General features: G+C 41.2%; 2 protein-coding genes across 6 annotated transcripts in view; one reads left to right on the forward strand and one right to left on the reverse strand.

Annotated features, from left to right (window-relative positions):
- Window positions 1-22,677, reverse strand: part of col4a1 (collagen, type IV, alpha 1) — a 35,510-nt gene extending 12,833 nt beyond the window's left edge. Inside the window, exons 1-18 of the mRNA XM_047600900.1 lie at window positions 22,448-22,677; window positions 5,350-5,403; window positions 3,241-3,330; window positions 2,816-2,860; window positions 2,661-2,705; window positions 2,393-2,455; window positions 2,229-2,282; window positions 2,117-2,143; window positions 1,933-2,007; window positions 1,758-1,820; window positions 1,578-1,613; window positions 1,447-1,485; window positions 903-995; window positions 772-807; window positions 610-669; window positions 402-437; window positions 245-289; window positions 98-130 (exon numbers count right to left, since the gene is read on the reverse strand). Of these exons, the coding sequence (XP_047456856.1) occupies window positions 98-130; window positions 245-289; window positions 402-437; window positions 610-669; window positions 772-807; window positions 903-995; window positions 1,447-1,485; window positions 1,578-1,613; window positions 1,758-1,820; window positions 1,933-2,007; window positions 2,117-2,143; window positions 2,229-2,282; window positions 2,393-2,455; window positions 2,661-2,705; window positions 2,816-2,860; window positions 3,241-3,330; window positions 5,350-5,403; window positions 22,448-22,522 (969 nt within the window). The 5' untranslated portion in view covers window positions 22,523-22,677. The remainder of the gene's footprint in view (window positions 1-97; window positions 131-244; window positions 290-401; window positions 438-609; window positions 670-771; window positions 808-902; window positions 996-1,446; window positions 1,486-1,577; window positions 1,614-1,757; window positions 1,821-1,932; window positions 2,008-2,116; window positions 2,144-2,228; window positions 2,283-2,392; window positions 2,456-2,660; window positions 2,706-2,815; window positions 2,861-3,240; window positions 3,331-5,349; window positions 5,404-22,447) is intronic.
- Window positions 22,678-22,775: 98 nt separating this feature from the next.
- col4a2 (collagen, type IV, alpha 2) overlaps window positions 22,776-23,993 on the forward strand; it is a 57,050-nt gene continuing 55,832 nt past the window's right edge. For all 5 annotated transcript variants that reach the window (XM_047600894.1, XM_047600895.1, XM_047600897.1 and 2 more), the window contains exons 1-3: window positions 22,776-22,950; window positions 23,064-23,181; window positions 23,275-23,326. In XM_047600894.1, coding sequence (XP_047456850.1) covers window positions 23,147-23,181; window positions 23,275-23,326 — 87 coding nt within the window. In that variant the 5' untranslated portion in view covers window positions 22,776-22,950; window positions 23,064-23,146. The remainder of the gene's footprint in view (window positions 22,951-23,063; window positions 23,182-23,274; window positions 23,327-23,993) is intronic.

Genomic DNA, 23,993 nt, shown 5'->3' on the forward strand with positions numbered 1-23,993 from the left:
ATGTGGCGACATCTGGTGGTAGCTTTCAGAAGTTGCGTTGTTTGCAGTTGACAGAAAAGACAGTGAGTCAGTGAGACAAAAAATATTAAATACGTACATAACCAGGTGGTCCTCTGTCTCCTTTCTCTCCCTAAAACCATACAGAGACGTTAGTTTGCTGAACATGAAATCCTTTAACATATATGGATTCAGAGGTAAGCCTTCAAAATAAACAAATGATATAACAAATGAGAGCATTATTTACCGGATAGCCAGTTTCTCCAGAAGCTCCTGGAAAGCCTTTATCTCCCTGCATTAGAATATGATGTACTTTATTGATAAATGTTTTATATGATGAAATCAATTTGTAGTTGATGAGTAGAGGCAGTTGATAATAATAATAATAATACAGTTATTGTTACCTTAGGGCCATAACCTCCATCCTTACCAGGTTTACCCTAAATTACAGAAATATTATTTTTATTCACTTTGCAATCTCTTGGACTTGTGATAAAATGGCTAAAACACAAAAATAAAATAAGTGAGCAAGGAAATAGAATAGATGAAAATACACATTTCAACTGAACTTTCTTCCATACATACATTACACACATAATTTTTTCCACTTACTATTGATCCAGGTGGGCCAGGTTCACCTTTTACACCGTGTTGATAAGGGAGGCAGTAGCCCTGCAATCACAAATCAAATATCTCAGAATTAATTAATGGATAACAATTGACCTCGGCCAACATAAAGTCTTACAGCTCAACATTTGAGAGCAAGTTACCAACCTTGTCTCCCTTATCTCCTTGTTCTCCTTTGTACCCCTTCAGAAAGAAAAAGAAAAAAAAAAAAAACATCAGCAACACAGAATTTTTTACACAGGAAAATGACATTATTTGGTGAGTGACTGAGTGGGTACCGGTGGGCCAGGTACGTAAACTGTGGTGGGTACTCCATCCTGTCCGCTAGACTGACCAGGAGGACCAGGTGGGCCGGCGTATCCGGGTTCACCCTGCAGGGAGAAATAATACAAATACATTCTCACATGAAGAATGAACAGTGAAGTTGTGATTTAGATTCAGTAGATACTTTACTTATCTACAACATTTAACCAGGGGGACCAGAACAAGACAGTCAGCATGGAGCAAGCGAGGAAATATGAATGTCAAAAAATTCTGAAATTGAATGGTATTCTCGCCGAGGAAAAGAGCCACCTCGCAAGGCTGCCAATGTGATAAGGATGCAACGAGGGCCAACACGGATGGCAAGTCTTCTTTTGAGCTTTTCATCCCAGATTCCATCCAAAAAATTATTCTTTTTAACATAAGTGTTTGATTGTGAGGCATTAAAAACCACAAAATGCAAACACTGGCTGAGTATTAACAATATGAACACCACATAACGGTTAACATGTTCCTCTGTTTTGTTCTCATTGACAACGGAAATAAAAAAATCATTGTCACCTTTTCTCCTTTCTCACTCACAAACGCCAACCTGTCACCCTGCAGGGAGGTGAAAGAAAGTTCTTTTAATATCTCAGAACTGTGGTATCTCATATATATAAAATCTTCATTATGGATTTGATTAATCTTACCTTCTCTCCTGGGGGGCCAGGGGGGCCAGGGTCACCCTGTCAAACAGTTATTCAATTAATCAGACAAGCAACTAATAATGAATTTTAGATGGAATTGTAGTTGTACTGGTTAGAATACTTCAGGTGCTGCTAATGTGTCAGAATAAACAAACACTTTCATTGACTCGGTCAGTAACTCACTTTGAGTCCATAATAGCCACGAGGTCCTGGAGGTCCCATAGGTCCAGTTTGGCCAGGGAATCCCTGGTAGAGAGAGAAAAGTTGTGGAAAGAACATTCAGTGCACAGCCTCAGGTTTCTTTCCTTGTATTGTGCACAAACACACAACCATGTTCTCACAAACAGACACTACGTACAGGTTGTCCAGGTAGGCCAGGGTATCCTTTGTCTCCTTTGACGGGAACAATCCCAATCACGCCACCTGGTTCACCCTGGAAGAGACAAAACAAAAGTAAAATGTGTTTGTGACAGTGGAATTGTGCCAAACTTGTCTAAGTTATTTGCGAACATGATGTGAAAGCTTTATGAATTTGAGCTGACCTTCATTCCAGGAATTCCCGGGGTGCCCTGAGAAGAAAATGGAGAAATGCAGAATTTAGAAAATCACTGCACATATTTTTTATTTGTCATGCAATCAGCTGTGGTTGCTTACAGGAGGCCCTTGAAGCCCAGGAAAACCAGAAGTGCCATCCCTTCCTCTGTCTCCCTGAAACGCACACAAACAAGAAGTCCATGCGTCAGAAAATAGCAGCCGGGGTTCGAGACTCTTGGTAAACAAATCTGTTCCAAAGCACAGTACAGCTTGAAGTGGCTTACTTTAGTCCCATTGCATCCTGGGATACCGGGCGGACCAGGTGGACCATCATGTCCATTGATGCCCTGTCAGCGAGAGTGCAGAAATTAATCATTTGAGATCATAACTGATACCATAAAGTTGAATGAAGCTAAAATATTATGTAAAAAATATCAGCATCATCTAAGACAGTGTTATACAGTCACTGCATATTTGCATTCTCAGTGTCACAAGTGAATTTACTGGATTGTTGCAAGATGTGAGATATGAAGGAAGACGACAGAAACTTACTGGTAGTCCTGGAGTTCCCGGAACACCTGGCAGACCAGGTGGACCCTGCGAAATCACGAGTGGGTCAGGTTTACTTGTTCAAAACTAGAACGTGATCTGTAATTTGTTTGTTGGGTAGAAGTGTTGCATGATGGTGTTGATGGTCAGTTACTTACTCGCACTCCTTTCAGTCCAGGAGACCCAAACGCACCCTGGTCTCCCTAAAATCCAAACGACATCAAGATTGACATGATACAGAAAACAAATCTGACCAGATCAAGTCTGAAACATGTAAAATGCTTGTGTGATATGGAGTAAATATGTGCAGAGGATGTGGCTGAAAACAATGAGAGACTTTAATTGTGCGTAGGGCTGTAACGACTAGTCAACTAACTGAAGAGCAGATGGAAAGAAAAGTAATCATCACCGTGACACTCGGACAATCTAATGGAAAAAACATTTGCAGAATATTTAATGTGACAATTGGCTTTTAGACTTTTTCATACTTTGTTCAATTTTACCACCTAATTAAAAATAAAAAGTAATTTGTAGATTAATGTCGCCAGTTATAACTTTAAAGCCAATGAAAGTGTGTACTAACCTTGGCGCCCATTGGCCCTGAAGGCCCCTCAGGTCCTTGCATCCCTGGGAATCCCATGTTACCTTGGAGACCAGGAAACCCACGCTCACCCTGTTATACACAGATAAGCAATTTAGTGAAACCAACAAACCAACTTGAACAACTTGAACCGCAAATGATGAAATAGAAAATGCAGAAACAAAGCTTTAAAGCATTTTATGATTTTATTTAGTAATCAGATGATGAAGTATTGAATTTGTGACTAAGTTCCTGTATATGTATCCAGTGACGTAGTATGATACTATAAAAATACATTTTTCCTATGTGATTTATAATGTATCGCAACATCAAGACATTATTTTAAATGCAAGCAAAAGAAAATTTTAGTTTTTTTAATCATTTTCCTTCTATGTACTTACATGTTTAAGAAGTGATTGCCAATGCAGTGAGTGATGAATAAATATTTTTATTAAAGTTTTAATATTTGAACTCCTTATGAAGACTCTCTTAAGAATAGTTTTAATTCAATTAATGTACAATTCACTGGAAAGAATAAAAACAAAAAACAACAGCATCATCCACTGTGTCTCTCCCAGTGTGTGTGACCTTAAACAGACCCAGAAATATTCTACTGTCTGCCACTAGAGGGCTGCATTGCTGCGTGAAGGAGGGTCATACCCTTCTCACACGATGAGTGAACCAGTGGGTCATAAATAAGAAAGCAGCCGTGTTGAAACTATGACACCAGGACTGATTTCCAGTCTCTGAACACAACACCTGAACCACATCAGTCAATCAAATTCATCATTCATAATCGAATCGAATATTGTGTTGTTGCCATGGCAACTGCTGTAGTGCAAATTTGGGATGTGACACTGGAAACGGGGCTCACATGAGACTTTGGGAAGGTTGTTTGAGGGCTTTCGGCAACTCTGAAAACACAGAGGTGCTTTAAATCCACAGCTTTTGGTTGAACGCACTCAGTACATCTGCCGTTGTGTGAGTGAACTGAATGTTTGGCTACTGTTGCTGCAAGAACGAGCCATAAAAGGCTCTAAGCGGACAAATAACACTGCGGTCCTCTGATAAAAGTGAGCAAATATGCACACTCAAACAGAAGGGGTTGCAATGAATAATAAATCTTTCTTAGACGGACCTCATTTAAAGCAGTAGTTCCCAGATTCTATCATGAAATTGTAAAACAATGTCTACATGTGGCCACTATTTTATTCAGATTTATTTCATATTGAGTTGCCTAAAAATGTCATGAATCACTTGCAAAATAAATAAATAAAAAGACAGAGAGCAAAATCTATGTCGGGTTTATGTCGTGAGACTCTATGTTGAGGGTCCTGAACAAAAAGGTTGGCCAACACTTTGTTTTTTTTGGCTGAGATTTCACTTCAGCATTAAAAGAAAGAAAAGCAAGCACAAATTTAGACCATAGTTACAATAAAAGATTAAATAAGCTGTAACAAACCTTGGTTCCAAAGTAAATAGTTGTTAATACAATACATTTGGTCTTTGACAGTGATTTATTTGCAAACAGAATATCACCAGACACATCATTCAGTGCTTGTCTGCTATTTGTTTAAAATATCTTGTCATCAAAAAGCATTAAAGAAAATGCTGTTGCCGTCTGTCTGCACAAAAGAGAAAATGCATCCGTGCCCAAGTGAGCTAACATCAACTTTTCATGTTTCTCTTCAGCGATTTACACTAATGCTGGAGCGCTGACAGCTCAAGGCCCGCTGCCAGTTCATGGCTGGTGTCCCCACCACTTGCACATCTATAACTCAAAGCTTCCATTCATCTGATGGGAATAAGGCCTTCGGCCCAGCTGTGTGTTCGGACATGCTCTAATTCAAACTGATCCTTATTCCCATCCTGATTTCTGACCCATGGCTGAGTCCTGTGAGCTTCTTTTCCACCCAGGGTTGGCTTCGGCATGTCCCACTGAACTGACACCGTTACATAGACTAGAGGAAGCACTGTCACTTGTTACTGCTTGATGTTACAAAACCTCCATTTAACAGACGAACTAGCATCAACACCTGTACTGACATAAAAGGGAAAATGCATAAAGATTGGTTAACAGACAAATGAAATGGGTACAAATAAAAATCTCACCTTTGATCCTTTTACACCACTGCAGTCGCATTTTCCACATGATGACCCACAACCCTAAGAAAGGAGAAAAACATCAAAATAAATGGTCCATCATGTAAAAGAACAAAACAGATTTGAACAGCAGAGTTTAGTTGTAATTTAAACCACTTGGGGGCGCCAGAAACCAGCTGTAAATATGCTTAATGCTAACGTTCTTACAGGATGATTACATTAGCATACATTTGTTTATTGCCATGTGCATTCATTTGGAATGCAAAGATAACCTTATAATGTGAACAGTTTCATGCCAGCTATTTCTGTGGCCACTGAGTGGTGCAATGAAAGTGAACCAAAATAGTAAAGTTGCAGGACATGAAGTATTTACAAATTAGCTGGGAGAGGCTAAGAAACCTCCAGAGATACTAAGACAGGTGCAGATTTGACTGTTTGTGCACCCCATTCATTAGTCTTTTGATCCACGGTTTGCATAAAATATTATTTGTCAGAACTACAATTGCACTGATGATGGGAAAAAATGATTAAAAAAAGTAGGTTATTGCTAAACTTATTAGTTTTGTAAAACTTTTGGCAGGCAGGAAGACATCAATGCAGCTGGCCTCGGCCTTTCCACCTCCCCCACCCCCCACCCTGCCTCGTTTCCTCTGGGGTCTCCAGAGGCCAGAGCCTGGGAACTGGCCTCTACTGCCTTGGCTCTGTCTTCCACTGCTCCTTTCCTCTCCATCTTCCAGCTGTTGCTGGACTCACGTGTAGGGCGCCCAGCCAAAAGCCCATCACGGTTTTGGACAGGCTCAACAGGCTTGGGCAGAGAGTTCACAGATACATATTTCTGTCTGCCTCTCACTCTCCCACACGCACACAACAAGTTAAAGGCTCCAATGCCATTCATTGTGATCCCCTTCCAACTTTTTAAACTCAACATTTAATACAAACGTCTTCAGCATCAACTCATCAGTCATGAGCCTTCCAACATACTTGATCTGAGTCAATATGTCGCCCTAAGAATTGTGGGAAATCACACCAACTAGACTTAACGAAGAGGACCAGCTGTTCACACACAGTGCACTTGTTCCCCTCCGTTTTCAGGGTATTATACACGCTGGGCCTGACACATTTTGTCATTCATCTCCTGCCCTCTAAAACACCTCTCACTACATTTCACCACTTTTTCTTTTCTTTTTTGCTCACTATCAGATTAGTGTTATAAGACAAACAGAGGAAACGAATATTGAGTCTGAGAATGAACTGCATGTGTCACACAGCAATAAAGGCACCAGGTGCTGACTGACATGTTTTTTTGGCAGCTCATCTGGGGAGTTACAGCAATCTAACGCAATTATGGAAAATGCTTGCATACTGCCAGCACTTCTGATTATGGGATAAGCACTCCCTCGTTCACCTGTTGCGCTCTGTCTGTCTCGGGATTGTTCTTTGTCTCTATTTTTTTTTTTTTTTGCCGGCCTCTTTGAGACACCACTTCAGGCAACAAGCCCGCATGTTGGCATGGCATGGCTGCACAATGAAGAACGCCGGAGTGTGTGACGGAAAAAAGCGCCGCCCTCTGTGATGTCTACCGCTGCATCTCCAAACACGGCGCAGCAATCTGCAGGTACAGATCAAAGTGGCGCTTCTTTGATTTCTCCTGTTTGTTATCCCTTCTACATCCGTTACGCGCCATCACAAACCCAAACACCAGATGGGAGTGAAGGCACAAAGACGCGGATGACGTCGGCACAAAGCGCGTCCTGTTAATGACTCTTTCGGCCACAGATCAGATGACTGTCTGATTCGTGTCTCGGAGGGGAGAGGGGATCTTAAGAGGACCCTGTCACACAAATCCTCAGGTGCACCGGATAATGGGGGCTCTGATTATCTAACTATACCACAAAACCATTTATACACATCACAGATAAATGCCAGACGGGTGCATGAACCCAATATGAACCCAAGTGAATTACCGTTTTGAGGTAGATTTTCTTTACTTCCTACTACGTTTACTTAATTTATCTGACCAGTCCAACCAGTCTGAATGCTGGATTGTGATTGGCCATTTAAATTTAAAGCCTTATCAATACTTTATCAGTATTTCTAATGGAATGTGCAATATTTTTTATTTTTAGGTGTACTAATAAGACAGTACAAGACATGGACATGCGTGATTTCACTGGAGAGTGTGAGAAAATAAAGAGATGAAGATGTTACTGTGGCCAGACAGCATGATCTTTCCCAGAGCAAACAGTCTGAGGAGCAGCCTGAGGCCCTGCAGCAGTGAGCGTTAGTGACCACAGTGAATATAGCCAGAAGCTGGTGAGTCACTGTATTCTGGAGAAACTGTATCAGATCCAGAAACCCATGCACCAGACAGCCCTCACGTGTCTCTGGACCAAAGTGTTTATATCATCCCTAAGTCTGGATGGCAGGCCCGGATATCTCCAGACTGTGAAGAATCATATGAAGTGCACTGGCAAGTGTTTGCTTTTACTGGTCACCGGTCAAAACAGTGCCTTATCATAACTGTCTGTTTTTGGGAAGATGGAGCTGCCAGAGAAAATGACTTGAAGGTTTGCTTTGTCAGACAGATGCATAAAAGGCCAACACAACAGGATGATGGACTGAGTATAACCACCAAGGCTTGTGGAATGATACATGCATCTTGGTTGCTACGTGTCAGATTCTCTTCCCAAAAAGCTGGATTTTCACACCTGTCTGATATGTCTGACATCATCGCACGCATAGCTCCAGGGCTCAGAAGAGAGCGCTGGCGGGAAGAAGTGATGAGTAATGTTTGCTTTCCAGGTTTAAGGCCTCAGACAGCAAAGGATGTTGGTGCAGAGATCATGACGTTAACACAAGCAGTTTTAATGTATGTATTGTGTGTGTACTGAGCTGTTACATGCACAATAAGCAATGCAATGTCTACTTTCAGTATAATGATCTATCTTCCTACAGATGGAGTTTGAAAATTCTTACCTTTTATTTAAAACTTTAAGGATATGTTGGTGTATATATCAAGCTCTATGGTCAAGAACAACCTTGACTGCAAAGGCTGCTCATTTTGAAATAATTAAAAGTGCTTTTTGCAGTTTTTTTACTTTTACATTTGGAATGTAATGTCCTGATGTTGAAACCAAACTCTCTGTCCCTTCAGAGAACAGGATTTCCTTTGCACAACCAATCAACGCTCTCAGAACCACAGGGAATCCAAGTGCGTTTCTGACCTCACGTTTTTCACTCTGTTGTGGACCATTTGTTCACAGGATAAACAATGGATTAAAGTTATTTGCACAATTTTGAGGTTTCGTCAAGGCAGTGTTTCCAAGACCTACAGAGAGAATCTCTTCCTTCCCACGTGAAGTCCTTCAATTTGTTTGTTTGTGAGTTTGTGAGTTTGTGAGTTTGTGAGTTTGTATGACTCAGGATTTTATTCTTGCAATAGTGGGCAAATCTTTGTTTACTGCAGCCAAATTCCAAACAATGCAAATGCAGCTTCCCGTAACATTCAACTCTTTATAATTGCGATATTTGCAGAAATCTATAACATACAGAATCCATTCTGGGCACAGTTTTCATTGGCAGTACTCCAGTAGTACGTATCATTTCCACATGGGGCCCGAAATCTGCAGTGCTCTACACTGACTGTACGTTTACAACTGCAGCGTGTGATCATGCCCATCTCTCCTTCCATGTTAAGGGAAACGGAGGATCACGCCAACATCTGGTCAGTGTCATCTACACACGTTTCTTTAAAAACTGCATTACATTCCCAGCACATTCTTGCCATAACCTCCCACTTGTGCTGGAGCTTACAATCCTCCAGGGTATTCTGTTGGGGATGAGGACTGAAATGTGGGAGGTATTGTCGTTTCACAACCCTTCTTCTCCATTTTAGACAAACATGCAGTCTTATTAATTACTTGCAGAAGCAAAGAGAGCAGTAATAAAAGTCCAGCATTAAGATAAACTTCTAACTCAAGTGTCACCGATACCAGGGCATATTATGATACATTATATTTCTCTGTCTGTGCAAGCGACTCTGTCACACTCATGATAGACAAACGTCCAGTCATCCATTCAAAGAAACAAGTAAGTGATTATATCCACCATCTTTACAAATGCTACAGCCATGATAGCACCATAGTTGCTGGCTAGCTATGATGCTACATCAAATAGCCAAATCACCAAACATATCTGGTGCGAAACTATTCAAATGTTTAATGACTGCATGCCAGGACTGATCACCATCTGTTGCATGGAAAATAGTGATATTTGTGAGTTTTAATCTTTTATATGTTCATGAGAGGATAACATAACCTCCAAACATAGATTTCTAACATTATGTCCATCAAACAGCATCATGAGAAGTTATTCCTGCATGAATTGCATTAAATTAATTCCACTCATGTGGTTACATTATTAACCAAAGTCATGCACTAAAGTTTGGGTGACTTTTATCAGGAAATGATAGCTGTGGAGGACTGTTTGCTATTTTTATTCTTCTTTTCCCAAACATGATACACAACTTTTCTCGGATCAGTGGTGTGAAAACGTAGAAAATAGTTCAACTGCAAAATTTCCTCTCCGTTATCTGCTCAGCTACGGGGGAGCCGAGAGGAGCCTTCCTTCCACATTGATATGGGTTTCACCGAGGGCCAAAGCAGATAATTCAGTCGTTCATTATTCTTTAGCTGAGCATGCTTGCAATTCCACTCATAATTCACATGTCTACCGGACTCTTTTTAGCAGGCAGTTAAATGATAAGTCCCTGCTTTACTATCATGCTCACTTTGAACTTAAAAGAGTGTCACCATGACAGCTGCTGTGTTAGCTGTGTTTTTCCAGTGACAGTGATTCAGTAGAATAGTTGCCCATGTCTTACACTCAAATGGCACTTGACTGACAAAACCCCAAATATCTTTAGACATGACTAATGACTTTAGACGTGCTTTGGTTTACAGCATTTGTATCCAGAAACACCAGCTCCACCATATGAGGTTAGCCATGGTGTTGCATCACTTAGCTTTGTGCTTACATTTAGCTCCATGTTTGGGGCGTTTGGCTGTTTGGGTTTTCAAGTCAGCTCATGTAATTACTCTTAACGACATCCGATGAGGCTCATGCTTTGTGTCCCAACAGTAAATATTGTTCAGCAATCTTGAGTTGTTAGCGTACCTATGAAGTTTCACAAAAACATTTGAGTATTTTTTTTGTTAAACGACTGAAATAATGATTAGATTTACGCAGCATATTTTTCTCTCAGTATGTTAGGGTTAGTCCCGTGTCACTGTAATGTCAGTGTTAATTCTTACATATATGACACATGCATAGAGAATCCTTAAAATGAACTCTCATGTAGGATCCAGGTCAGTTGCAGTCAATTTAGCACAGTGCCATAGATGTTTAACCCGTGTAAGTCACCCCATAAAGACGCTCTCGTGGCGATAAACCACAGATCATGGCTTCCATATGGAGACAATCAGGATAGTTTTACTCTATAAATGTCAGAGGGATCTCACGTGGAAACAGGGACCATTAAGCAGCTCTAAATGAGACACTTAAGGACTACTGTGCAGTGCACACAGTAACTGTAGTGTTGCTAGCACTCAGCTGACTTTGATGTCATGAAACGTGTATGAGATCAGTGTCTCTGTGCTGTTGACTCATCCCAGCTTCTCTGTGGTTTTCTGTTTGGGTTTTTTTTTTCTCGAGATAAGAAAGTTCACAGGTGCTACTAACCGCAAAAGTCCTCAAAACACTAGTCGGCCGACGGACTAAAATAGTAGAAGATCGATGTGTTTTTTCAGCCCGTGCTTGGTTGAACTGTGCTGCTCTAGCATTCCTGGCCTTCTCTGGTACTGGGGCCAGGACGAAAGAATAGAAGCAGAGGAGGGGAATTTTCTGTCTGACTGCCATACTTGGAAGACAAGGCTCCTGCCGCAATTTGCTCTGTAAACAAATGCGTGTCTGTGTGAGACCGAGCTGCACGTGCACAAGCTGGGACTACTTAATGCTGATTTGGATAGCAAGTAAAGCCAAATTGCTTTTCATATTCAGCTGCTCCTGTGGGCTTGACTCTTTTAACACACATTTCCTTTTTTGGTGCATATGAAAGCACCATTTAACAATAGAGTCATTTATTCATCTTAGAAGTCCATTTTAATAGACCAAATTAGTGTTAGCCTCATAACAGGTATATGTCAAAACATGCATTGCACAGAACAAAAGTAGTAATTCAAGTAGATTGAGTTTAAATCTTAAAATGTCAGTGCAATTGAGTTATCAGCTTCCTTGTTTAGAGTAATATGACAAGCCTAACAGTGCTATCCAATCTGCTAAGTAAGAGGCTGCGTTCAATAGCGAGTTTAGCAAGCTATATGATTGAGGAGAAACAGCTACTTTGGCTCTGTTCAAAGACAAATGTACCAACTAGCAAATAAACCCTAATCTCATGATGAAGTCCATATGTTAAATGTTACTAATCCTACTAAAAGGAAACTTTGTAGTTTTCCAAATTTCATATGGGACAAAATTAGCCTAGCTTCGCCCTGTCTTGTGCTAAGTTTGTAGTTACATATTTACATGAACATGTTAAACATTGCAAATGACAGACAGTAGTTACATGTCAGCTCTCAGGAGAAGCACAAGGCCAAGTTGAGAGTCACACACCTGGAGACATATTATGTGCAATAAGACACGTTTTCTATTTCCTCCACTTAAGAGGTCCTGTACCACTTATCCACCGAGACCTGCTTGATGTAAACCAGGTATTCATCGACCCCAAAGAAATAACTTCTGTAATCAAAAGCAGATGCATCTGCAGAGAGCTGTTCTCACCCTCACATGGGCCCATCAGCTCATGTCTACAAAACTCTCAAGAGCTAGAAAAACGCACACGCAATAGACGTAAACAAAATTAATACCAGACATCGAGAAATTCTTGGCAAACTTTGTGGGATCAAATATGTGTGTTACCCTGGGAAAATCCACAATTTAAAAAAAAAAATCACCAGTCTGCTCTGCATGACCAAGCATGACTCTGCTGCCTGTCATCAAATTTGAGGCCATGACACCCAAACATCTGAAGTGATGCGGTCTTAACTTAAGAAAACTGTGTATCTGTTAGAAAAACATCCGGCTTTGTTGCTTTAACATCTTAAGGAAAGCAGAAAGCTAAGCCTACTACATGGCCAGATGTGGACAGAGAAGTAAACACAGCTCACAGCACTGGAACAGCAGGAATTAATGAACATGTCAGCGGACGCGAAATAGGAATACTGTACTGTCCATGCTAACAGTCCACCCAGGAATTCTCACATGCAAAATTAACTCGGCAAATGGGAAAATACTTTAACACGGTTTCTCAGGCTCCGCTGGTTGGCACAGAGTTGTGTGTGTGTGTGTGGCTGCGTGTGCATACAGCAGTGTAAAAACCTTGAAAAAGCCTAGTGGGATACTTCCAGCTGCAGAAAGCTGTTCTCTGCTGATCACTCCCTGTACATGTTAAGGAAATAAATACTGTTTTATGAATTCAACTGAAGCTAAAGAGTGCCAGAAGGGCTAGTTCAACAAAACACTGTCGTAATAATTCATTGTAACACATGCTAATGCCTCTAAAAGATGCTGTGCAATATTCCGGCCTTACATTCCAAAGGTCACTGGTCTCTCTTAATCAACCAGTCCTTCGTCACGTCATCTTGACCGGTCACGGGATCACCCTGCTGACCTGTAACTTCTGGCCAGGCCATTAGAGGGGATTTAGACAGAGCTTTTCAATAAAAAGGTCATCTTGATAACTCAGCTCTTCCCAAGTGTCTAAAGATGTGCATGCGGTTGAGCTTGTTACCTTGTTAACGAGCTAACTTACTAACCTTTTTGTCTCTGCGGGGACTTTCCAGCTCCAACAATTACCCACAGTTATTTAGTTTTAGTACTTAAACTCTCATAAAACAAAATGATAGAACAGAAATCTTGCAAAGCTAACTGTGAGGTCCCGTTATAGCTGTATTGTTGTTGCAGCCCAGAGAGATGGGTTTGTTTGGTTTCTGTGAAGAGCTCTGTTTGTGTGCCCACACATTACTGGTTTGGGCGGTTATTGTTTGGCACAAGATAAAAAAAAAAAAAAAAAAACATTCCTCTTCAATCCCACAGGAGCAAGATTGATGAAATTCACATAAACATCAAATTGAAAGCTCTTCATTTGTTTTTATTTTTCTTGTACCCAACTCAATCTGTTTGACATGTCTGGAAGTAAACAACCCATATGCACATTTACTTTTTGAGGCAAAAAAAAAATGGGAGAAAAATGTTCAGGGGTGGCAAAGGAAACGGGGGGCAACAATTACTTTGTTAAGATGTTTGTTTTCTTTGAGAAGGGGCCAATCCAGTTCATGTGCACTTCAACTCTCCCTGTGGCTGCTCTGTGAATGCGCAGCACTGTGCCACAGGATATGGGATTTGGGAAGCCATTCTTTCTCTAAGGAGGAAGGCCTCTTCCTTGCCTTTTATGCTCACAAAGACAAGAAGGGGTTGGGTCAGCCCCGCGTCTCTCTCAAGAGTGCTCTGGTATCTGGGAATAACGTCAGCACGTGAGGACAAGCAATGACCTCAGTGACTTAAGTACTGACTCGATTCCTCCGCCATGGAATATTCTCACACAAATTAACGCACATAAAAGGAAGGGAAAGAAGTTATTTCACTCCATTAGTATTAATGTTTAGCAAGAGTCCAGAGTCGGAGTCTGCACCAGAGCAGACTTGAGGGGGGGGGGCATTGGGTCATTGGAGAAATGCCACGGACAACAACTTTACTCTGCGACCAATGAGGAATGACCAAGCCTGGTAGCCTAACGCCCGTGATGCATGCAGAACCAAAATTATGCTTTTCCCAATCCGCTTTATTTAAAGATATTTATTTAAGTTACAGTTTGCACATTTAACATTAAAATAATAACTAAAAGGGGCATTGCACTAAATGTTGTGACAACAATATTATAGTTTGTCTTAGTATGTCTGATGCAGGATGCCAAATATACAAGAAATTAGGTCAATGCCAAAGTAGCAAAAACTGAACTGACAACTTGAGGCTGGCTCCAAAAATAGGCAAATCCCATGTTTAAAGTCGTGATTTTGTCATAGCTCACGCTTTTAAATATATCACAGTTTAATTATATGCATAATTAACGGTGTGGCTGTTTGCCCTTCTCATGCATCTGCCTCAGCTCCACTCACGCGCCACCTCTTTACCACTAAATTAGCCGTAAACCCAGGATGAGTGTGACACAACTGAGTCACGGAGAAAGAGTTGAAATGGAGCTGTTTTATCAACAATGTTGCAATTTGTGAGATGATTTGGGAGATTGTGAGGTAATAAAAGGCTAAGGTGCATATTGTGTTCAGCGGATGTTCTGCAGAACATACCAACATTTGCCAATCCATAAAGAAAGTGTGGAGCTATTCCAAACCTTGTGAAAAAGCAAAGGAACATAACAAGACACTGTTACATTCATCCGATTAAATTGTATTTTTCAGCTATTCTCCCCCCTCTCATTTTACATGGAAGTGTCTGGCTCATGAGTTAGTCATTTTAACACGGAAGAGCAGCTTTTACCATTAGGCGTACAGGAAGCGTTTGTCTGCCTGAGCTCGGTTTTGCATACATCTAGACTAGGATTCTGCCTATGTCCGTGTGGTTTGGAAAAGGAAATTATCCCCTTGTAACATTTTCATCATCCTCTCTACCAAAACAGCTTTCATGTGAGACGCAAGGGAGATGGCGCAATGTGAATAAATGTTCAAAAGAGAGGAAATTCCAAGGACAAGGATGAAGACGGCTTTTGTCCGCACACTTCACCATATAACTGCAACAAACCTATGGATAATTGAGTCCTTTAGCTCCATTACCATACCGTACACTTGACTTGAGTTGATGGCTTTCAAATAGACAAAGCTGCTCTCTATCGTTCTCCAGTCGTTATCTCTGCCATCACATTACATCATTGCTGTTTCAACATATGGAGAACATCATCTCCATGAGGTCTCCGGTCCTTAGCGATGCCGAACCCTGGTGACAGATTTGCCCTTGTATCAGCTAAAATGCTTTAATCTACCCCTCGACTCAGCCGTGCATTGAAAGATTAGCATATCTCCTCTTCTTCTGATGTGAACCACGTCATGTGACCGGCTTTGCTTGCTTCCTCCTCAAAGTTATCTGATTAAGGTTTTTCTGGGACACTTTAGGAGAATAACGGCCACATAAACAGGCAGTTCCCATTGTCCAGAAAGTCGAAGGAGCTCAACCGCAAGCAGCGACATAAAGGGGAAGCGCAGGAGGAGATGTATAAAGCATATGTTCTTCTAGGAAAAAGAGGTTCAAGCCTCTAGGTATGATTACTCTCAGATCTTCTAAATTTACAGCTGGATCGGACTCACAATCTGCTGTTTCTATCAGTCCTCCTCTGCACCTTTAGCACCATAACAGGCCACTTCTACCATGTCTGGCAAAAATAAAGAGTAATTCAAGCTCAGTTTAGATAAGGAGAATGCACAGCGGAACTTGCAGGATGGACGTAAAAAAACAGAATTGCACATCATGGTCAGACCTCGCTGTCACATTCAGCTGAGAAAATATGAAATGCCTGCTTTGTTATAATGCCACACACCAAATTTTAGTAAAATCATCAATATAACTGGACAAATATGAAGCATGTACCTCTCTCATCTGTATAATTGTCCCGGGTTGGTCTGCCAGGACTAAGTCCATCAATCACCCAACCCAACACATTCAGTATGAATGGCCTTTTCCCTATTCTCTAACTCCCAACCTTTTCTATTGTGCATTCCCAAAAGTTACACCACAATTGGTAGGGTTTATTAACACATTTATGTTTCCAGTCATTTTTTTCCCCCATTTGTTTACAACTGCAGTAATTGGAAACTCTGCTCTTACATCTGCCAAAATGCAAGTAACCTGAACTCAATGATTTCATTGAATGCATCATATACTGCGGTCAGAACTCAAAGAGTATTGAGGTCGCAATTAATTTCTTGAACTACAAAGGCAATGCTGGGATGAGAAATGGACCTTGTGAAAAAGTGCGACAAAAGTTAATAGAATCAAAACCTAATTCAGTGTGTGACTGATGGGACCAATTTGTGCATGGGTCTTGCATGTGTTGAAATGTCAACCACAAATAAGCCAGTTTGTAAAGAAGATCTGCATGGTTTCTAGGCCCATTTAAACTACCAATAAAAGGTTTGTGTGTCCTAACTTTTGATTGATAGTGTACATGCTAGCACCAGGGCACATACAGGAAAAGTCTTAAATACTGTATGTGTCTCCGAGGAGTTAAAGTGTAGGTCGTCAGAAAGGAAATAAGTCATTTCTGCATCATGAACCTCTCAAATGTCGTCATGCAGTTAGGTGTTTTCTCTCTTCCACTTATGATTTACTTGTTGACATCTTTGATGTGATTGATAGCTTTACATGACAGTAGGCTCAGTTAAAGTTAAATCTCTCACAGATTTCCTTTGTAGTCAGCCAGGTGCCATTAATATAGGGGGAAAACCCTGAAACTTGTAATGTTGAAACAACACTGAGGAATATGATACTAGATGAAGCAACACACTTTCAACATTTGCTCTATAAAACCAGTGATGTTTATCTTGTTTCCTGAACAACTGGAAAGAAAACAGTAAACGTTTGATTGTATTTCAAACGAAGACTGTCTCAGGACAATATTATAGGCAATAGGAAATTAAACCAGCAACCAAGAGAAACTGTAAGGTTTATAATTCACTTTGTCTAAACATTCTCTGTTATCTGCAATGACGTTGTACAGTTTTGCCAAACCACATCCACTCTCACCGATCTGCTGACGTAATAGCAGTTCAGGAACACTCAGTACTGCAGTGTGGTGTAAACGACTGTTCTGATTTTATCTTTATTTAATTTGGAAGCATTCTTTATAAGAATAAACACTATCATTTCAGAAAACGGGGCCTTCTTGCGGATAGTGAGTAAGAATAAATATAAGATATAAAGGTTTTATAGTAAATATTTCTTCTTCTTCAAGCGGCTCTTTACATTTGAGAAAAGAAGGTCACTTCAGTGTACGTTTTGATAGTTACCATGGGGATCTTACTGTATATTCACGTTTTTACACAGACACACAAACACATAAATCACTGTCCTGAACTTTTCCAGCAGCGTCTTGCGTAGGTGTGATGAGGCAGCAAGGGAAGGTTTGTGAATCTTCTGTCCAAAATTCTCTGGAAGATTTCCAGTAAGTCCTCCACTACAGCTCCGGTCAGAACAGACTGAGCAACATTTCCAGGTGAAACAAGAATAGACACATAAGGCAGACCCTAGTTTTACGTGAAAGGAAGAACTGAACTGTTCAACTTGAAGTTCAAAGTTAATGATGACATTGCATTTAATGCATATAATGTTTGTGAAGTACAGAAGGCAAACGATATTTGATGATAAATGTTAAGGCTGCAGTGAAAACTGACGATGCCCTGGAGGTTGAATGGTTAAAAACAAGCATCATGTAGCCTGTTTGATTACACATTTACGATACAAACAAGTTATTTTCCAAGAAAGCCAGGTCATCGTGTTGCGGTGAATCAAAGTCAGAGATTATTTTTGAACACTATATCAATAAACACTTGAGCAACTCTTCCATTGTAACAGGCCTGTCTTGGTTGTGTTGTTCCACTGTTGATGAAGCACTTTAGACAAAATAGACTTAGTTAAAATGGAGTAAACAATTTCACAAAAGAGGCTCTATTTAATCTGGTCATGTTTTTCTTCAGATTGAACTATCTGGGAATGGGGATTATTGATGACCTTATTATTTACTCCATAGACTGATACTAGATATAGAAAGGGTGGATGAAAAAAAAAAATCCTCTATAATTCTGGATCCGTTCAGTTGCCATACTGAATTTAATATCCTGTCATCAGTAAACTAATGTTAGCAAACCACCAAACTCCAGCAAGGTTTGTATTTACTTAGTATAGCATGTCATGTTAGCATCCTGGTGTTAGCATTTAGCTCAACAGCTTGTCTTTGCCTTGTTTTTATCCTCAACCTCAATATGTGGAAATTCAACACAGAGTTACCACAGATCTAAATCTTGTCTGGAAAGCTTACTGTAAAGTAGTTAATCTAGTGCATCCAACGGAAACGTTGAGTAAACACAGCTCTTAAAGCCAGTTCTGCATCTGTCCATTGCAACTAAATCAAGACCCAAAACTGACAAAAGGAACAGCTGAACAGAAGAGACCGCCAAAACCTCTCCAGACAATAAAACAGAAATCCATAAATCCAATGATACTATTATCACTCTGTCATCCTCCTTCAAGTTGAACAATTTGGCAGCCATGAGTGGAAGCTGAGGTCAAGGGTCAAAAAGCGAGACTGAAAAATTTGCTACGGGGTATCTTCTATCTTCTCCGGCTCCGGCGTTCCTTCCTCTTCTGGGGCCTAAGTCATCTCCTCCAGCTTCCCCCTCCATCACTCTCCACCTCCTACCTCCCTGTCAGATGGCAATATCCATTACTCCCACTCACCCTAAAGCACGAATGACATTTATGACTCAGCGATTTCACAGCTAAATGGCTAAACTGCGCTTTCACCTCTGGGAAGTATCCGATCTCAGGGTTCAGGTTAGTCAGTTAGTTAAAGGACAGAAAACATAAGTGTGGGATAAAATGAGAGATTTATGTGCAAATAGTTAACTGGAGCTGTGACAAATCTGAATGAAATTCCTCCTTGGTGATGCGTGGACCACAGGGAATCGAAAAAGGTCTTAACTATGTTTAACCAACTTATCTAATCCCCTCCTCTATTGGCCCAGACATGGAGCCCACACAGGGAAACATAGACACAAGCTGAAAATAGGGTGTACCTGCTACAGTACTTGAGCAACAGGGTCAGTGGAGAGTTATCTTAGCTATGCAGAGGCGGCTGTCAAAATAAGGAGATGTAAACACAATCACAACTCTTCCAAATGTAGGCATTTTTACAATGCCGAGGACAGAGGTCAGACAGGTTACGCCTTCCCACGGTGCACTGCTTGGTTGGTGGTCAGTCGCAGCGACAGTGTCAGCTGTTGTCTCCGTGGGGGGGCGTTGTGGAGGAGGTTGGCCCACACGATCAGGCCTAGACAAAACTACCAAGCAGCCCTGTCAGCACCTCGGGCAGCAACAGATCACGTCTTGATCATGACTCTCAGCTTTCAACAGACTAAACATTTACCAGGCTGTGTGGATTAACGGCTCTTAGCCCTACAGCCTCTGTGTGTTTTGGATTTGGGTTCATACTCCGCGGGATTCACCGTATCTGGAATATCAACGCAAAGTTAGATGCAGCACACTGAAGTTTGTCTATCAAGCCAGCTACTGCTCCCCCCCAGGAATCTGCTAATCTGATGTTCCTCCTTTTGTTTCTCCTCTAGGAGTTACTAGTGACTCATTCTGTCCAGATTAAGTGACCGCCAAGGGATACAACTTTTAGTCTGTTTATATTATATGACCAGTTTAGAAAATCAGAAACACAAGATGCAGTAAAAAGAAAAAAGAAAAAATGTGAGGAAAGGGCAACACAGAGCTAGCTTCGTCCTTAGAGAAAATAGGGTGGGGGAATGCATCTTATTATTCACTTAAAGACATCCTGACCCACTCTAGGTGCAAGGTTACCACGTTTGTGTGTGCTTGCATGGCCTGTGACCTGTGTACACTATATGTTCTTAGTATAAACAAGAGTTTTCACAGATTGTGAAGGAGCCCAAAACAGGATGCTCAATCAATGTCACGTCTCTGTGTATGTGGAGACAAAGCTGAGGTAAACACCCTGAATCTCTGAGGTAATCACCCTAAATCCCGATTTCCTCTGATTTATTTCACGTGATCCAAACCTCAAACAGCTGCATGCACAGAAAATTGTTTTATTTAATAATGCACTTGTGCTCACTTCTAAGCTGTATCTGTGGTGTCTGCTTGATTGTTGGAGGAAATGAGGAAAACCGACTTCTGCTGTACGCCTTTGGTTGACGAAAGACCTGAAAGGATCACAAACTGCCTGTTGTGAACCTCTCGTGGATGGATGGGAAAATATTCAACTCTCAACAATAAATCCTGATGGTGAATTGCTCCGGTTTCATTAGTGTCACCTGATCGGTGACAAGATGTTCAGCCAGATAAACACCTCCTCAGTCTTCCTCTCTCCTGTCCAGATGTTCTGTGTCTTGTTTTTGTGCTTCTAGAAGTTGACTCAGCTGCTTTGTTTGACTTATTATGTTGGCTCTCAATATCATACAGACCTACGCAGCTCCCTGAATCAAAGCTCAGTTTGAAGCTAATAGCTTATAATGACTAATAAAGTGAATAATGACTGAGGGAAAACGCATCACTGCTACATTTGCTGCCAGCACGGCACCGACAATAGACAAAATGTAGGAAACTCAGGCTTTACAGATCTGGCTAAGTGAAGGCAGAGAAAAGCTCCTGTGACACATTCAAACATGTGGCGGACTGGTATCCTGACTGCTCGTATCAGCTCACAGCTACAATCCATCCATTCCAACCAAGCCAGGGTCCCTTGTGACACGGCTGTTTGCTTTGAAACATCACACATTGCTTCATTGTGCAAAACCTGATTAATAGCATGCTCCTTCTCGTCTTTTGATAGTAGCCCGCCAGGGTTTCGTCCCACTCACTTAAATTTCAAGTAATGTCAGAGGTGCTTCTCCTGGAAATTCCACCCGTTTTAAAACATAAATATCAGACAAGCCTTTCAGAAGAAGCCGCGACCAACAACAATGCTTCCATCTATTTCAACATAAGTTCTCAGGGGTGACGGGAGTTATTTTCCTCCACTGCCATCAAACTCACTGATCTGTTTTTGAATGAATACCGCCAAAGCCTCCTTCTTTGGGTATACCGCCCACAATCAGGCCTTCAGATAAAGGCTCCTTGTTAAATTCAAGCCCTTGCTTTTTCAATATAACTGGCCAACAAGAAAATCTGAACTGACAGTGACCAGCATTGTTTGAAGGGTGCACTATAAACTGCAGCTCCTTCGTCAGTGTCATTTTAAACATGCACTGTTCTGGTGACATTCATTCAATGAGTCTGTGAGTCACCATCTATGGAAATAGTTTCTTCTTTCTATGGAAAAAGAAATTAAGTTCCACATGGATTAAATCTTGTGATATGATGTCACTGGGACTTGTTATGAGCAGATATATGAACATAAGAAGTCAGTATAAATCAAAGTCCCCACTAATTTTCATTTTAATGAATGAAGATGACGGCACACATGATGTTCTCATAATTCTAAGTGTCATTGAAGGATACTTTAAATCGAAACATATTTTACACCAAACATCAAATGCACTGCATGTGTACAGATTTAGCATTTTTACTTTTCTTCTGTCTAGTTTCGTGATGGCTTATTTCTTGCATACATAGCCACCACTTGTAATGTGATTACAGGCATCATGGACCATCCAGGAAAAGAACATTTAAGTTGGTGTTTTCTTTCCTTCTCTGTGCTTTGAAACCAGATGAAGAGGGCACTAAAATGTAACTTTACTGGATTAAACATATCAACTGTACTGTGCCCCTCATTACCCCAAACCTCTTTCAAACACACACAGACAGAAACTTCAGCTACTGTGGGCACATCTGCCCCACCCTCTCCCTCCCTCCTCCCTCTCTCTCTCTCTCTCGCTCTCTGTGTCTCTATCTGCTCCTCTCTACAGCAGAAGTGAAGGAGGCTGGACTGGGAGTATGCCCAACTCAAAGTGCTCAGAGCAGCATGAGCAGCTCGATCAACGAATAATATACACACACTCAAAAATCACAAATATCTGTCTCCAATAACGTGCATTTCAGTGCTGGTGAAATAAATATAAATAGACAGTGTTAAGAGACTTGATACATTTTGGAGTAAATTGTAGATTTGGCTGCGTAAAAACTTTGCATGTGCGCAAAATGACTTTCTATTCATGATAAAAGTCAAATCCCCAGTTAAAGGTTCTTCAGATCAGACAGATACTAACTTAAAAATTCCTCCAAAAAAGGTCCCCCGTCCACTCACCTCAGCTTCTGTCAAATCGATTCTTGAGTAGAGATGAACCACCAGCAGCAGCAGCGCGCCGGACGGTAACATCATCTTGACGGTGCGCGGTGGAGATGGTGCGTCGCGTCCACAAACAGCCACCTGTTAATAGCTTCTCGTCCTTTTTTCTTCAACTCTTATTAACAGAGCATCGGCAGCACGTTTAGCTGCATCTTTGTCTGAGACGATGTGAGACTCGGATCAATGTAACTTGCTCTTGTTTGTGCTGCACCACACCCCCTTTCCAAAAACGACCACCCTCACTCATGCAAACGGGCTCAACCTTGCTCTAACAAACACTTTGACTTTTCTCGGTAAGGAGAGGGACTAGTCGGCACACTTTTGTGCTTTTGTGAGAATATTTGCGGAGGTTTCGGTGCAACGCGTAGCTGGTGTGAAACTTTTCGACCGTAGGACGCAGAGCATCTCCTCCCCAGGTCGAGTTCCTTCATCTAACCATCGCGCGCAATACTTGGGTGAAAGTAAGTTACGCGTTTAATTAAAGTGATTGCAGATGCATGATGATGATAGCCATTGGCTCTAAAGTGCAGACTAATAAGTGCTTATTATCACTGCGGGTGTTGGTTTGCTTTAGCTTGGGTCGTCATGCTGTAGAAGCGTCTCTACAAGTGTAAGAGCGGCGTGGGAATTCACTTTGCGGTCCGTGTGAGTGGGACCATGCAACAACACAACAGAGAACGGAATAACCTGAGGTGAGTCCAATATATGTCATTTACGCACACGATTACAACCTAATGAACCGATGACCATTTTAAGCTGCGTTTTTTTTTTCTTTTTATTGACAGGCTGCTGCTCCTGAGCCTCTCCGTTGCCATCATCGTCTCAGGAGTGAACGCAGTAAGTTTTTAACACAGACGTGTGGTTCATTTTGTGCTTGTGAGAATTGAAAACTGAATCCTGTTCACAATTAAGTCGTGAAACTGACACGAGAGAGGCTCCGGGCTCAGAGCGCCTTGGTTGGAGCTGCTCTGCAACAGACACATGCTGCTTACCTCTGTGTGCTTCTAGTAGGAGTGTCTTGGTTGGGGAGTTCCTCCAGTGGGTGGGTTCTTGGCTGTGCTTGCTGGTAAACAGCAACACGAAACCCATGAAACAGCTTAAAATGACCCATGTTGCAACTTCACTTTTTTTTCTTTTTTTTTTTAACTGCTTTTGCAAAACAAACAAACAAACAGAAGTTGGAGATCGTTTAGGGATGTGTTGTCTTTTGCATGACCCCCTTGACCTGGAAGTGATAGGTGGGTTCACGGCCTCTACAGACATGAAGACATGTTGTTGAGCTGTGCCATGCTGTTCATATATGTCAGACAGTGACTGTTAAGCTGTTTATAAGATACCCACCCACAAACATATAATTTAGGGTTGTAAGTAGGGAATTTCAGTAGAAAAGCAATTAACAATTTAAGAGACACATGATTGATTGAATATAATTATGCCAATATCTTCCTCATAGCCTGGAAAATAAGAACATCTGGAAATTTCTAAAGAATTTTCTAAATTAAAA

This window comes from Mugil cephalus, chromosome 12, assembly GCF_022458985.1.
Source record: "Mugil cephalus isolate CIBA_MC_2020 chromosome 12, CIBA_Mcephalus_1.1, whole genome shotgun sequence".
NCBI classification, from domain to species: domain Eukaryota; kingdom Metazoa; phylum Chordata; class Actinopteri; order Mugiliformes; family Mugilidae; genus Mugil; species Mugil cephalus.